Consider the following 16953-nt stretch of genomic DNA (forward strand, 5'->3'; position numbering starts at 1 on the left):
CAATTTGGAAGATACATATTTTATTAATAGATGGGCAACCTTTTCTTAATTTTATGCTCCACAACCATACGCCAAATCACACTCGTCCCTCCTTCTCTCACTCTCTCTTCTCTACCACCGCCTTAGCCTAGGCATCGAGAAAACGTGATGTACGGACGATAATGGCAAGAGATGTTTGTTTCTGAGGAAAAAAATTTCCCATAAAATTTACAGTATGGAATATACATTTTTCATGGAAGTAATAACATCTAGCAAATGTAAAATAATACCACAAACAATTAATCATGATATCAGAATTTTTCACACAAAATGAAACTAAGTTCATATTATCATATAACTCATGTTAACAAACAGAGCACAAATCCAACAATTAATATAGCAAGCAAAGCAAAAACATCTTTTCACTCATGTTACAAACATAGTATAGATGGTTAAAGTATAAAGATGAAAAATGCATCAAACATCACATATTAATTCTCCTCTTTCTTATCATTCTTCACATCTAGACCTTTCTTCTTGTACTTCTTCTTGAGCACACCAAAGCACTACATCAAGTGTAGAGGTAGAGTACGAATTATTAAATAAAATTTAAAAAAATGAAAAAAAAAATCATATTGTGTCTTTCTCAGCTAGAAAATGATTCTTATAATCAACAATGGTTTTGAAGTAGACATTGCATGATGTGTATATCTTGCTCTTCCCCTTCTTAATTTGGACTTTGTGGATTTTGTAATGGGTTTGCACGTTTTTCTTTGATTGAAAGGTTTGAGTAAAATCCCTGCATCCAAAAATCTCATGTTCTTTCTCTTTCTTATGTTGCAATTTTAATTTCCCCTTCTTCTCTCCCAAGGTAAGAAAAATGGGTTTGTTGTTTAGTTGAATTCTTTTGTGCTTGCTTTATAAGTCCCGCACCTCTGGTAAACACCCTAATTCCCAAATGACACCCTCAATCTCTGGGCAACACCCCAATTCCCAAACGACACATCACCAATTGTCGAATGACACCCTAGGTAACACTTCCCTACCTACACCAACAACATCATCATCATCATCCATGCAACACCAAAATGTCTCACTAGTGGGAGCATGTCAAACGGCATCGTTCCAACAGGTCATAATGTTGTTGGTATCACGACCCCAGCGAGTGGCAATGTCAGCACCACCCCTACAACGCATTGCGATTCCATCAACATCATGCCCGACGGTGTGTTGTGTTGTTGATACCATGTCCTACAGTGTGTTATAATGCCATTCGGCAACGCGTCCCGCAACACGATGTCGTCTACAGTTTACCTGTAGCGGATTGGAGATGGTGCACTATGCTACATTGAAGCAAATTTGAAGTGTTGCTCGGCTAATGCATTGAAGACTATAAGTCTGCAATCAAGAAGTACCTCATTATTTGGAACTTAGGGGAGTCATGTTTGTATAATATCTGGCCAAGCACTCCCAAGCCATTCCAAGCAAGAGGAAAGACTCCCACATAGACAAAACCCAAGAGGAAAGAACTCCCCTCACCTATAAAAGGAGACCTTTCTCCTTCAAGAAAGGGACTAGTACTTTTGGACCCGGACTTGGCTCATTGGGGCTTTATATTGCTCATTCGACTCTCATGGGTTGACCTATGAACCCATTTCATGGTCCTTGGATCTTTGGACTTCTGCATGATCCTAGACCTTCAACCTTCAGCCTTCTTCCTTTCTCTTTGGGTCTATCCCCTTGTACAATGTATAAATACATTATTATAATGACAGCATATCTGTGGACGTAGCTCATTCATTAGGGTGAACCACGTACATTTGTCTTATGTATGCATGTTTACTTTCCTTCTATCATCACATACCTGAGGCGATCACTTGCCTACCAAATGCTCAAACTTATCAAAGGTCCTCACCTTCATCCATATCCATCACATCACATATCTAAGTTTAGTCCCACTATTGGTCATCCAGTTTTGAGCACAAACAAGAATCACCTGCCAAACAAGAACATCAGCAAGCTTGAATATATTCAGATGCACGTTTCATGTTGTGAAAAAATAAATAAATAAATAAAAGTGAACTTACAATTTTACCCATAAAAGCAAAATGACGAGCGAAAAAACACAACATGCTCAAACTTATGAGCACACCTTCATCCATATCCATCACACCACATATCTAAGTTTAGGCCCACTATTGGTCATCCAGTTTTGAGCACAAACAAGAATCACCTACCAAACAAGAACATTAGCAAGCTTAAATGTATTCAAACACACGTTACATTTTGTTAAAAAAAATAATTATAAAAAAAGTGAACTTACAATTTTACCCATAAAAGCAAAATGACGAGTGAAAAAACATAGCATGCTCAAACTTATGAGCACACCTTTATCTATATCCTTCACATCACATATCTAAGTTTATGCCCACTATTGGTCATCCAGTTTTGAGCACAAACAAGAATCACTTGCCAAAATCAATAACCAAGTGATTAATCTTATACTTCGTCAAAGCTTTGTAATTACATAAAAGGGTGAGACTTCACACATTTGCAGTTGTCTATTAATGAAATCAGAACCAATCTGTCAAATTAAGCAAACTATGTTATAGCTGTATGTTAATGTACATGTGCGTTTAGCTTAAATATTTAAGGGAGTATATAACAGAAAATTATGTATGAATAAGGAGTATATAACATATTAAAACAATATATTATTTAGTGTAAGATGCATGCAAGACACCATAACAATAATGGGCAGTGCCTCTCAATAAAAGCAGGAGATACCACCTACCATATATAACATATGGTTTCCAAAGCATCATAGTCAATGTTTAATTACTGATGCATCAAGCTCACAACAACGTCTCAAATTACATACAAAATACGAGAGACACATACCCAAAATAAGTCAGACGTGTCAAACGGCGGCATTGTCGATGGACTCGGTGTCTCCGCTGCCGGAGACTGGCGTCCACCGCCTCTCCCCCAAGATCTTCACACCTCCAACAGGCGCACACCCTAAAATAAAAAAACACTTAAATATATTTACAACAAGGTTTCATTTTGTTTTTAAAAATAAAAAATAATAAAAATGTAAATCTATAATTTTACCCACAAAAACAAAATGGCCAGCCAAAAAAACAGAGCGCCACTCTTCATTCTTTTCGGCTAGGCTACCACTATATAAACATAGCATTATCACTTAACCGAACCCTCATTTTCTCAGTCCCCAAATGAGAGCAAACCTAGGAAATAGCAAGAGAGAGAGGAAAATGGGTAGGGAAAAAGAATTGTTTCCATGCAACAACTACATCCGTTCATTTCATACAATCGGTGAATTTGAGGATCACTCCAACAAGGTCCATAAGAATAACACCATTATATGCTTCACCTGTAAGGCTCATTTCTTCACAGCTGTGGATTATGCCAAGAATAGCAAGGTGATACTAGATTAATTTCAAATTTTGAAAATTATAAGTTTAACTTTGAAATTTTAATTAACACTAGTATTTGGCTTTCCTTGTTGTAGAAATGTGGTGGCCACAACTAAAATGAGCGTTCATGAGATGGCGGAGGTTGGGGGACTTGGGAGTTTCGGCTTCGGAGTTTCGGCGCTGTCGTCATTTCTGAAGATCTATCTACTTCAGTTTAGTATAGGTTCTTGTTCAAAAAAATTCTGAATTTGTCTATTTGGTTTATAAGTCAATGATGAATTGTTGAATTTGCTTGAACATGCTGAATTCTTCTATGCCTATGTGTTCTTGGATTTGGCTGATGATGGCTTTTAATTGCTATACCTATATCGGTTATCTGTCAACAGCTGTTTGATTTGATGATAATTATATGAAATGCATGCATGAGCGTTTGAATTTAGATACTATTGTAGACTAGATTTCTTGCGGATGAATTTTCTTGCTAGCCAAACAACCAACTCGGCTCGTCTTGCGTTTGTTATGTGTGTGGTCTTGAGTTGGGGCCTAATGACCCCACGCATAACAAGCTTAAGTAAACAAAATACCTTTAAAATCTTCAAGTACAATGTAAGAGAAATAATATGAGAAGAGTAAGCTAGCTTTTTACAATTGAAGGATTGGCACAATCCAAATTGGGGGTCGATTGACCATCTTCATTAAGGTCATGGCATATGTGTGTTGTAAAGTTGCGAAAAGCTTCGATTTGAGGATGATTGCAGTAACACAGAGGTTTTTAAATATCCAAATATTTTGAAAATCTTCCAGCTACAATGTAAGAAAAATTAGTAAGGAGAGATAGAAAAAGCTCTTTACAGTTGAAAAGTTGGGAGAACCCAAATTGGTGGTCGATCGGCCATCCTCAGTAGGGTCATGGCATCAGTCGCGCAAGGCTGTGAAAAGCTCTGATCTTTGATGTTATACACCCCAAAATCATGAGCTTTGATTGAGTAATTTTGTGTTTTTTCTCGATCAAAGTTGAAGTATATGCAATTTGGCTGACATCCTGAATATGCTGGAGCCAACACAGATATTGTAGAGTTATCACCCAAAAAGATAGCAGCATCACCCAATGTCTTTTTCTGAATCCACTTGCATTTTCCAAAATCCAATTTGAAAACCTTGAAGTTTGTTGTCTCGCGTGTGCAGGCTTCATGATCAAAATCAAAATACCTTATGACCATTATAAATTCCCCGTCGTTTAAATTCACAATATATGCATTCCTTCTGTATAACATTAGTTGTTTCATCTCTTGTGCACTAATCTTTATATTTGAGTATGACTGAGTAGTAATATCAAAATATAACAGTTTGGTCCAAAAATCGACAGCATAAAATTTATTCTCAATGGAGACAACTTCTTGAATCAGCGTATACCTTTCATCAACAAAAGTCCACGTTGTGTCTTTGCCAAGTCTAATAAATGCTAATTAACATCTATCCTCGACTATGAGAGTAACAATGCATTCGTTTGCATTTAATATTGGGTCCGTTGAAATTGCAGCCTTGAAAACATAATTGTTACAATCTTAGCCCATGCCTCTTTGTCCATCCAATCTGGAAGAGTTAATTGAGGAAGACGAATGGTTGAGTTTTCTTTCTTTCTCATCCCTATGACCCTGAAGAATGAATTTATTATGGTTATTGCAAAATTCTTGTCCACGGCTATTAACCAACCTTTGGAAGACCCACAAAATCTCTTATTTGGCACTCTTACTTGCAAATCCAGTAGCTTATCATCCATGGCGTTGTATACTCTCCACATATTTTTATTGCCAGTAGGAATCAAGAGCAGTGGAGGAGAATGATGACAACTTGACATCTTAGCAAATTGTTTTTTATTAGCCTTTGCCACATAATTCCATGACATGCAAACAATATTGGATCATACACAAGGTCTAAAATATCGATCGATGATATCAGAAATATCGGTAGTCCAAAAATACGGAAATTTGGATCGAAATATCGGGATATTATTGATATCATTAAAAATTGAATAAAAACCACGGAAATTGTAAGAAAAACTTGGAAATTCTTATTGAAACTTTGGAGAATGTTTATTTAGTCAATTATCTATTAGTTTATCACAAAAAAATAGAAGGAAATGCATTGCATGATGGATTTAACTGATTTAAGTTGATTATACAACGAGCTGGCAAACACTGTGAGTGTAGAAAATATGTAGTAATTAATGAAAAAAGATTAAACACACCATAATCATTTATATATAATGATTTACTACAATATTTTACACTTTATATATTGCATGATAAGATACATGAGTGACTTAGTACCACATAGAGTTCCTATGAGGTTCAAATTTTTCACTATCTTCATCATCTCTATGTGTAGAGTAAGTGTATTGTGAAGAGTAGTCATCAAATGATAAATCCCCAAAATAGTTTTGCATGTAATTGTTAACATGCCACCCATATAAATATAAATATTTTAGCATATTATCACAAAAACATAAGTGATATGGTGGTTAAGGTGTTGGAGGAGTAAAATGGGAGGGGTTCAAATCCCCTTTGTGTTTTTTTTCTCCCTTTTTTTTCTCTTTTTTTCTTCTTTTTTTTTTCCTTTACATTGATATTTTCGATATTTTCAATATTTTGGCGATATTACATCGATATTTTGACAAAATATTGCTGAAGTGTGAGCGAAATTATCGACATCGATAATTTCCGATATTATCGTTGATATTGTCGATATTTATACGATATGTACATGGATATGTTCCGAAATATCCGTGATTTGAAAAAACCGAAATATCCTCGATATTTCATCGATATTATCGATATTTCAGACTATGGTCATACCTCACTTCCCACCAAACAAGGAATAGCTAGCCATGCCCCCTCCCATGCCTTCTCAATGTCCAAGGCTCCCAAATCAAAAGGAGGTCATGTAGAATCCCCAAATTAAGGAGAGCCATGCATTCTCTACCACTACTTGGACTACAAAAGGGAGCTTACCACCTCCAAGCAAAGGATTAGCAGCTGCCACTTCTCCAAGAGCTGTCCAAAGCTCTCCCAAGCTCTCTATTTCTCTTCTACTAGAGCTCTCAAGCCTCTCTCCCTATATCTCTCTCATGTACAAACAAATACAAATACAAATACAAAGCTATAAACTATAGTGGATGTAGCCCCATTATGGATGAACCACTCAAACACTTGTGTTATATGTGATTATGTCTTAATTCGTTATGTACAAATTCACCCATTAACATTTGGCGCAGTATGTGGGAACTGACACAATTCAGTCTATGTCGTTCTCATTTCTCTCCTTCACAGTGAAACTCTCTCTCCACTGTGAGGCTCATCCATACCAGCAGCTCTATGCTAAAATCTGAAGCAAAACATGCTCAGAGCACCCACGGGGCTCCCCCTCTTATTTTCCTCTCTCACGAGTTATAGTCCTCCCTTATTTCTCAATCCAAGTCAGCAGCCATATTGGTAGAAAGGATGAGAACCAAACTTGGTTCGTCAACCATTAGAAACCACCTTGCATGGTCATCTACAATGTCGAACGATTGACCCGACCACCTTGCATGGTCGTCTATCACATCGAACGACCGACCCGATCACCTTGCATAGTCATCTACAATGTTAAACGACAGACCCGACCACCTTGCATGGTCATCTATCAAGTCGAACGACTGACCCGACCACCTTGCAAGGTCATCTATAATGTCGAACAACTGACCCGACCACCTTGCATAGTCATCTATCATGTCAAACGATCGACTTGACCACCTTGCATGGTCATCTAAAATGTTGAACGACTGACCCGACCCCCTTGCATGGTCATCTACAACGTCGGACGACCGACTTGACCACCTTGCATAGTCATCTACCACGTCGAACGGCCGACCTGACCACCTTGCATGGCCATCCACCAGGTCGCATGACCGACCCGACCACCTTGCATGCTCAATCTGCATGTCGTATTACTCACATGGATAACTTGAGCACTTGTATGGTCATTCATCACTTTGCCACCTAGCATGGTCGACTACCACGTTGCATGACTAACCACCTTGGTTAATTCTCCAAGAAACAAAAGCTCTCCCTACCAAGGCATAAGTTGATCTGCTCGACCAATAATGGTTTTACTTTGAAGTTCCCAGTCGATAACAAGTTCTTAACTAAGAACTTGGGGGCTTGGGGGACACTATGTATATCGGCCGCACCATCTCCAATATGTCCCGCCATGCTTAAAGAGAAGGAAAATTCTCCATATATGTGCTCAACTCGGCTTGGGTGATGACTATCTCAACGCAAGTAAGGGATTACACATACCTATTATTATCTAAATTACCAACTAGTGTGCATTATCATCGTACCATCATGTCATAACATATATACATCTACATTACATCGCCACCATGACATGACATACAACTCCATTACATCGCCATCATTACATGGCATACATCGCCGTCATGACACAACATACATCGCCGTCATGACACAACATACATCGCCATTATAGCATGGCATACATCGCCATCATTACATGGCATACATCGCCGTCATTTCATGGCATACATGTCAACCATGACATGACATACATCGCCATTATGACATGGCATACATTGTCATCAAATACAACACCATCATCACAAAATCATGTGATATGTGCTCGGCTCGGCCTTATTATCTCTATATGTGTGCTCGGCTCGACCTTAATATCTTCATATATATGCTCGGATCGACCTTACTATCTTTATATATGAACTCGGCTCGGCCACACTATCTCCAAGATGCCTCGCCATGCTTAAAGAGAAGGAAAGTTATCTCCAATATATGTGCTTGCCTTGGCCTTACTAGCTCCATATATATGCTCAGCTCGGCCTTACTATCTTTATATATGAGTTCGGCTCAGCCACACTATCTCCAAAATGCCTCGCCATGCGTAAAGAGAAGGAAAATTATCTCCAATATATGTGCTCTACTAGGCCTTACTATCTTTATATATGAACTAAGCTCAGCCACACTACCTCCAAGATGCCTCCCCATGCTTAAAGAGAAGGAAAATTATCTCCAATATATGTGCTCAGCTCAGCCTTACTATCTTTATATATGAACTCAAGTCTGCCACACTATCTCCATGATGCCTCACCATGCTTAAAGAGAAGGAAAATGATCTCCAATATATGTGCTCGGCTCGGCCAACAGGACAGCCGCCACACAATGCTTGTTATACCTCCACACTTCTCCCCAAAACTACTAAAACACTCAGCCATGACCAGTACCCAAACAAGCATATGAAAGACACCCACTGCCTCTCTGCCCCTCGTTACCACCAAACATATATGAGAAATAGAGAGACACAAAAGTCTTGAATTTTTTCTATTTTTTATTTTTCTAATTGCACCCAAATATGAGAAAGGCAAAAAGTCACTTTTGGTCCCTACGGTTTGCCACTTTTATCACTTTGGTCCCTGTCGTTTCAATTTGATCAATTTTGTCCTTGTGGTTTTCAATTTAAGCAATTCAAGGATAAATTCTTATTTATGTCAAAATAGACTAACTCATGTTGGTTGTTGAAGGGCATTTCAATCCAAAGATAAAGGATGGAAACAAATAATAAAGAGAGAGAGAGAGAGAGAGAGAGAGAGATTGATCCCAAACCATAGCCTTAGCTATATCCCCAGCTAAGAATCCTAAGGCCTCGTTTGGTGGGCTGGCTTAGACTGGTTATAATGGGCTTTGAAGTATTGGATTGGGCTGGCTTGGACTAGCTAGGTTTTGAGTCATGTCCTACTCATTCTTGCACCAAACAACATACTGGAATTAACTTTATCTCTTTTAATAAATCAAAATTTTATTTTAATTTTTTTTATTAACAATATTCCTACTCTTTTCCTCGGATCGAAGAAAACCCCTCAAATTTTGCAAAAAGACTATAATCGTATGCAAAATCCTAATCAAACGAAGAAGATAACTCTTATCAAGATTAAAAAATAATAATTAAAAAAAATTCTCAGCTTTGTCAAATTTTTTCCAGTATCTTTCTTTATCAGCAAAAAATCATCTCTTTTTTTTTTTTTTTTAATTATTTATAATTAGAACCCTTTTTCTATTATTTCAATTTTACAAGAAGATAATTACAAGAGAGAAATAAATTGTAGTTAGCCAAAAACAAATTGTAATTTGAAACAAAAGAAAAAAAATCAATGGAATCATAATTTAGTTAAACACAAACTGAAAATCAACACTCAGAAGAAAAAAAAGAAGAAGAAGGAATTATGCAAATTATGGAACCCCAATACTAGATCTGAAAAAATCTTCAATGAAAAGGAAAAAAAAAACCCGAAAAGATCTTCAATCAAAAGAAATCAAATCCAAAAAAAAATAAAATCAAAGCACTCAACATCATCAACACATCTCAATATCTAACAACAAAATCGAAAAATGAGTTATTTCAAATTATCAAAGAAGAGGAGAATAGAGAGGAGAGAGGGGAAGAGAGAGGAGAGAAGAACTTGAGAAGAGGCGTGCTTGGTCTCGCTGAGAGAAGAGGCGTGCTCGGTCTTGCCAAGAGAAGAGAGAAGATGCTTGCTTGGAAAAGCTCTGGATTCTAAACCCACATATGGGCTTGGGTTCTAGAGCCATAGTTATTTGGGACATGGATCCCATGCCCATATCCAGTTTAAGACACACTTAAACTCGCCAAAAAATGGCTAGAACCCGTGTTTATTTTAATTGAAAATATCCAATCCAGTCCAGTCCAACCAACAAGGCCTAAGGCCATCTCCAGTCATGGGCTATATCCCAAATATAGCCCTAAAATAATGCAAAACCCATCTCCAGCCATGGGCTAAATAAAATTTTGGTCATATTTGAAGGGCCATATTTGGCCCTTTAGCCCTTCAACCAGGCCACATATAGCCCACCTTTAGTCTATGCCAAATTTTTGTGGGCCCATGCATTTGCTTTTTAAAAGCCAATAATAAAGTAAGATGATGTGATAGTTGGATATATATAATAAAATATGAAAGATCCTAAAATATAGCCCTGCATGGCTGGAGATGGAAAAATTTAGCCCTGCATTATTCTTTAAAAAATTAATATTTTGGAGGGTTAAATTTTTAGCCCTGACTACATTTAGCCCTATGATTGGAGATGGCCCAATGGGACATCACTGTTGGAGCGCATATGACCTCCACAATGGGAAGGAAATCACCAGCCCAAAATGAGCTAAACTGAAATTGGGCATCTCTAAATTGCTGTTTGGTTTAGGAACTGAAAATGAGATGAGCCAACTGTTGAATTGGGTCGTTGCTTGACACTACCAGTTTCATCAGTGCCCTCCATTAAAAACCTTGATTCATCAAAACAAAAACCATGCGCTAAGTTGCCTACTGGTCGAATGTGAATCAAAAGCCTCGCAGCCCTCGCCACCTTCCTCTGCGTCGAGACCAATTTCCTCATTGGCGTCTGGGTCTCGCTCCAGTTCAAGTAGATTCAAATTGAGAACCCTTCGATCGTTCTAGTGCTCGAACGCCTCCTCTTCGCCTGCCTCCCCCTTCTCTGCCTTTCTCTCTTCTCCCATATCGTCTGGGTCTCGCGCTTGGGTCTCGTTCCAAGGTCACCATCTCCGCCCCACTACCTTTCCCCTGGCTTGGGCTGAACTGAATGCCTCCTTTTCTTCTTTTTTGAATTATTTCTTTTCCATCATTTGTCTTTGGACGGAAATGCCCCTCAAGAACTAGCGGGAGTTACAGTAGTAAAAATGACAAACTACAGGGACCAAAAGTAACATTTTGCTAACATATACAGAGAGAGAGGAGCAGGGCCTGGGCTGCGTCGTGGGTGGGTGGGGTGGTTTTTTGGGCGGGGAGGGGGTGGCAAAGGGGATAGCTGAAGACTTGAGAAGCTACATGCTCTACAAGGCCAAATAAATATCTTGAATCAGGGTGGCTTTGAAAAAAGCCATAGCGCATCATCCTTACATAATCCATAGCTAGTTTGAGTCTAATTGCAAAGTTGGGAAAAAGAATATTGAGAGAGAGTGAGGAAGAACAGAAAGTAGCTTCAAGTATAAATGAAGCAAGTTTCATCGATTACTTTTGGGCCTTGTTATGGGTCTCTCTGTTTCTCAGCTAAACGCCCCACTCTTCTTCGCTTTACCCACCACTTCAAGTTCCATAGTACCAGGTATTACCCTCTCCTCGTCTCCTTCTCACTCATACTTTCATTCAATTCAGAGGTTGTTGCTCTTGTTTTCTGGGTTTTCATTTCTCACTTTCTATATGTGCTGTCTCATTTCATGGTTTGTTCTGTATTATTTTGATGGGTTTTCATTCTTTTATTATCTTATGTTTCCAACTGAATGGTGGGTTTGTTTAGCAAATTAATGAACAAGGCCGTGGAAGTTTGTTGTTTTAATGGATGGTCTGTAACTGCTTTATTTGTTGGTATTTCTCTTTTAACTTATATTGTTTGAGTAGACTTGATAGGAACATATGCACTTAGGTCTGTTTGACTTTTTTGTTTTTGTTTTTATAAGACAAATAGGTTAGTTTTTAACTTTGTTTTGTGACCCATGTGTATGGTGGAACAGAGCAATGGCATCCCACATTGTTGGTCTTCCCCGCATAGGACCGAAGAGAGAGCTCAAGTTTGCCTTGGAATCTTTCTGGGATGGGAAGAGTAGTGCCGAGGAATTGCAAAACGCAGCTGCAGGTCTTAGGTCATGCATCTGGAAGCAGCTGGCTGATGCTGGTATTAAGTATATCCCAAGCAACACCTTCTCATACTATGATCAGATGTTAGACACCACAGCCATGCTTGGAGCTGTACCCCCTAGATATGGTTGGAAAAGCAGCGAGGTTGGCTTGGAGACCTACTTTTCAATGGCTAGAGGGAATGCACATGTTCCTGCTATGGAAATGACCAAGTGGTTTGACACCAACTAGTAAGTGAAATATGCAGCTCATGTTTCAAGTATTTCAATGAGTTTGGTTTGTGTTTGTAAATTGTCTCAATGGAACACCTATGACACATCCTTTTCTGCAGCCATTACATTGTCCCTGAATTGGGGCCACATATTAGGTTCTCTTATGCCTCTCACAAGGCAGTGGATGAATTCAAGGAGGCCAAAGCTGTAAGTCTTCCTCAATCTTAAGATCTCGTCTTTTGTTTCAAGCACATGTTTAATATTTAAATAAATTGAAATGGATCCGACTAAAATGAATGAATCGTAAATGCCATGAATAGTCTGTTTAAGGGCTATCTCACACTTTATGGTCTATAACTTTATCATGTTGCCTTGTAATTTGAGAATAACATCTCATTTTAAGTACTATGACTTCTTATTTCATGTATTTTTATCATAATGTCTTGAAAGGAGATGCCAAAGTTTTTGTAATTTTATTTTAAATAGTTTGTTATGAAAGAATTAGCCCACTTTTCTGCATCTAACTTAATTCCTTTCTAGTTTTCAATTTAATGTCCCATATTTGTATGAATTGTTGATTCATTCATATTTTGATACATTGCAGCTTGGATTGGATACTGTTCCCGTCCTTATAGGACCTGTATCCTACTTGTTGCTATCAAAACCAGCAAGGGGTACTGAACAATCCTTTCCCCCTCTATCCCTACTTCGCTATATTCTTCCAGTTTACAAGTAACTGACTTCCCCTATTTCATAGACATTTATATGTTTTTATATTAGTTGTGTTTGTAATATCTCTAATGATGATCAAAACCATACAGGGAGGTTGTGGCAGAACTTAAGGCAGCTGGTGCTACCTGGATCCAGTTTGATGAGCCCACCCTTGTTTGGGATCTTGATGCTAACCAATTGCAGGCATTTGCTCGTGCCTACTCAGAGCTAGAATCATCTTTATCTGGTTTAAATGTTCTGATTGAGACATACTTTGCTGATGTTACTGCCGAGGCATACAAGACACTTACCTCTTTGAAGGGTGTTACCGGTTATGGGTTTGACCTGGTTCGTGGAGAAAAGACCCTTGATTTAATTAAGGATGGATTTCCTTCTGGTAAACACCTTTTTGCTGGAGTGGTTGATGGAAGGAATATATGGGCCAACGATCTTGCATCTTCCCTCTGTACCCTGCAGGCTCTTGAGGGCATTGTTGGAAAAGGTTTATTGATAAGTGATTAAGTGATGGATGTATTCAGTTTGCTGTAAGTAATTTTATCTAATATAATATGTTTTTTCTGCAGACAAGATCGTTGTCTCCACATCCTGCTCTCTTCTACACACTGCAGTTGATATAGTGAACGAGACTGAGTTGGATAAAGAGGTTAAATCATGGCTTGCATTTGCAGCCCAAAAAGTTGTTGAAGTAAATGCCTTGGCTAAGGCATTGTCTGGACACAAGGATGAGGTATTTAATTTTTAGTCTTTTTTTATTCTTGTTTTTTTTTTTAAATTTTAGGCATAAAAAAATATTATAAATCTAAAACTTCTGCATTTGATAATGGTTTTTAATATTTTTTTTGAAAATAAAATAAAATCTTATGTACCTTCTGATTATCATTTAGACAGTCCTAAGATATTTGAGCATTCCATTTAACCATTTTTCATATTGGAGGGATATTATCCATAAAGCATGTAAACAAATGAGTCTTTCAGAGCACCGAACAGAGCAAAAAATACTGTTTTGATCTTTCAGTACTGAATGTTTCTGATTGCATTGACATAATCATTAACTTTACTTGATCATCTTGATGTCCTCTCTCTCTCTCTCTCTCTCTCTCTCTCTCTCTCTCTCTCTCTCTTCCCCCTTTTTTACTTTTCGGAGGTGGATTACAAAGAGAGGCTAGTTCCTTCCCCCTCTCCCCCTCTCCTCAAGTTCTTCCATCTGGTCAAACCCAAGACCTTCTTATCCAGTGCCAGTTTGAATATTGAAGTTTCTGACATTTGCTAATAGTTTTCCTGGCTATATTTAAGACTATGCTATGCAGTGCTGTGGACATAGTTATTTATAGAAGCAGGTGAATTACTGCATATTTAATTGATCTCCTACTAGATGTGTTATTCGGGACTGGAAACTTTCTGTAATTCTTTAAAGCTTTGTTACTTTGAGGATCTTTTCATTTGTAGTACTTTTGAACTTCTCACAACCTAATCATTTCCAGGCATTTTTCTCCACCAATGCTGCAGCTCAAGCTTCAAGAAAATCCTCCCCTAAGGTGACGAATGAGGCTGTCCAGAAGGCTGTAAGTTTTTTGGTTTTTTATGTTTATCTGTTTTAAAGTGCCCCATAAGTGATTATTTTGCACTTATGGGGTTATCATTCTTTCTTGCATAGGCTGCTGCACTGAAGGGCTCTGACCTCCGTCGGGCCACAAATGTGGCTGCAAGGTTAGATGCTCAGCAAAAGAAGCTGAACCTTCCTATTCTTCCAACAACCACCATTGGATCTTTCCCTCAAACAATAGATGTAAGAAGAGTGCGCCGGGAATTCAAGGATAAGAAGTGAGCATTCTTGTTCTGGAAGTTGTGTTGACCTCAGAATTCTGTTCATTCTTTTTACTGCAAATATTAAACTGCTCTCTTCATCTTCCTAGAATCTCTGAGGAAAATTATGTCAATGCAATGAAGGAGGAAATAAACAAAGTTGTCAAGCTCCAGGAAGAGCTGGACATTGATGTGTTGGTACATGGAGAGCCAGAGGTGAGCTTTCAATAGATAGAATGCTTGTTCGTTCAACTAGGCCATGCTTTTGTTGTACAAAGAGGGTTTTTGATTCCTGATTATATTTGTCAATATATTGCCAACCCAGAGGAATGACATGGTTGAGTACTTTGGGGAGCAATTATCTGGATTTGCCTTCACTTCCAATGGGTGGGTCCAATCTTATGGTTCCCGCTGTGTCAAGCCACCTATCATCTATGGTGATGTGAGCCGCCCCAAGCCCATGACAGTCTTCTGGTCTTCACTAGCTCAGGGGATGACGAAGAGACCTATTAAGGGCATGCTCACTGGACCTGTTACCATTCTGAACTGGTCCTTTGTGAGAAATGACCAGCCCAGGTAAGAATACAAGCATACCAATTTCCTGATCTTTTTTGGTTATTCTTTTCTGGCTTTTAAACAAGGTATCTGCCTGCTTTCAGATTTAAGACCTGCTATCAGATTGCTTTGGCCATCAAGGACGAGGTTGAGGATCTTGAGAAAGCAGGCATTACTGTAATCCAGATTGATGAGCCTGCTCTAAGAGAAGGTTTGCCTTTGAGGAAGGCTGAGCAGGCTCTCTATCTAGGTTGGGCTGTTCACTCCTTCAGGATAACGAACTGTGGTGTTCAGGATACTACCCAGGTTCCTTTTCACTTCTCTACCATTTGGTCCGGTCTATAAGTCAACAGTGTCAGATCATATTTTGTTTCACTTCAGTGCTAGATCTTTTAAGTACTTTAAATAAACATGTGTCAATTGACAGTATAAAAAATTCATTTATAAAATGGAATTAACGAGGCTGTCTAACAGATACAAAGAGATGGTTTCCGGAAACTCATATACTGAATACAAATTAATAGTATGAATTGGCCTACTTTATCAAAACGTTAGTATAATGCTTGAATTCTTGTTTTGGACAGATCCACACCCACATGTGCTACTCGAATTTCAATGACATCATTCACTCGATCATTGACATGGATGCGGATGTTATCACCATTGAGAACTCCAAATCAGATGAGAAGCTGCTCTCAGCCCTCCCTGAGGGACTGAAGTTTGGTTCTGGCATTGGTCCTGGTGTCTATGATGTCCACTCACCCAGGATCCCGTCTGATACAGAACTTTGTGTCAAAATTAAGAATATCATTAAGGTCCTTGAGAACAACATGGTCTGGGTTAACCCGGACTGTGGTCTCAAGACACGCAAATACTCTGAAGTCCAGCCTGCCCTCAGCAACATGGTTGCTGCCGCCAAATACAATCGGCGGATGTTGAGGCGTTCAGACTGATGACCAGTGAGCTCAGGACCGATTTGGTCTTATCTTGGGGAAAGGAAATTTTTTTTGTTGGAATTGCTTTAATATATATTTTAATTAGGGTAGGTGATAGCCTAGTAGTAGTTTCTGTACATTCTTTTTAGACTTTATTATCTTCAAATCTCCAATCTGCCCTTGTGTATTTTGCTTCTCCTTTATGTTTTAGATTGCAGGAAAAACCTGTAACGTTATGAAGTAAAAGCAATTAACTCTCTTTTCTGCCCCACTTTTTTGTAATGATCTCGGAGCATGTTGCAGAACAGAAATTCATCTTACAGTATGATTTTATTAAATCAAAATGTAAGCAACAGCCATACTTTGAACAGTTATTTAGGTGTTGTGTGGCCTGTCATTTTTCTTCTTATTTTTGGTGCTAGGCTAGTTTATTTTTCGACATTGCAATATAGTTCATAAGCTGCTTCGAACAGTTAATTTAGGTTATAAGGATTTGTTTGAGGGCTTCAGCTTCATCGTTGCCCTTTCTTCCACTGTACATTCCTCCAAATCCCCTAAGTAACAACCTA

General features: G+C 38.4%; 1 protein-coding gene across 1 annotated transcript; it reads left to right on the forward strand.

Annotated features, from left to right (window-relative positions):
- The first annotated feature begins 11290 nt into the window (after nucleotides 1-11290).
- LOC110766236 (5-methyltetrahydropteroyltriglutamate--homocysteine methyltransferase-like) lies at nucleotides 11291-16655 on the forward strand. Its single transcript, XM_021969529.2, has 12 exons — nucleotides 11291-11617; nucleotides 12024-12377; nucleotides 12479-12566; nucleotides 12964-13091; nucleotides 13181-13572; nucleotides 13655-13818; nucleotides 14573-14653; nucleotides 14746-14912; nucleotides 15005-15110; nucleotides 15220-15470; nucleotides 15554-15755; nucleotides 16034-16655. The coding sequence occupies exons 1-12, from the start codon at nucleotides 11505-11507 to the stop codon at nucleotides 16400-16402; spliced, it is 2415 nt and encodes an 804-aa protein (XP_021825221.1). The 5' UTR covers nucleotides 11291-11504; the 3' UTR covers nucleotides 16403-16655.
- Nucleotides 16656-16953: the final 298 nt, after the last annotated feature.

Source organism: Prunus avium, chromosome 6 (genome assembly GCF_965620075.1).
Source record: "Prunus avium chromosome 6, drPruAviu1.hap1.1, whole genome shotgun sequence".
NCBI classification, from domain to species: Eukaryota; Viridiplantae; Streptophyta; class Magnoliopsida; order Rosales; family Rosaceae; genus Prunus; species Prunus avium.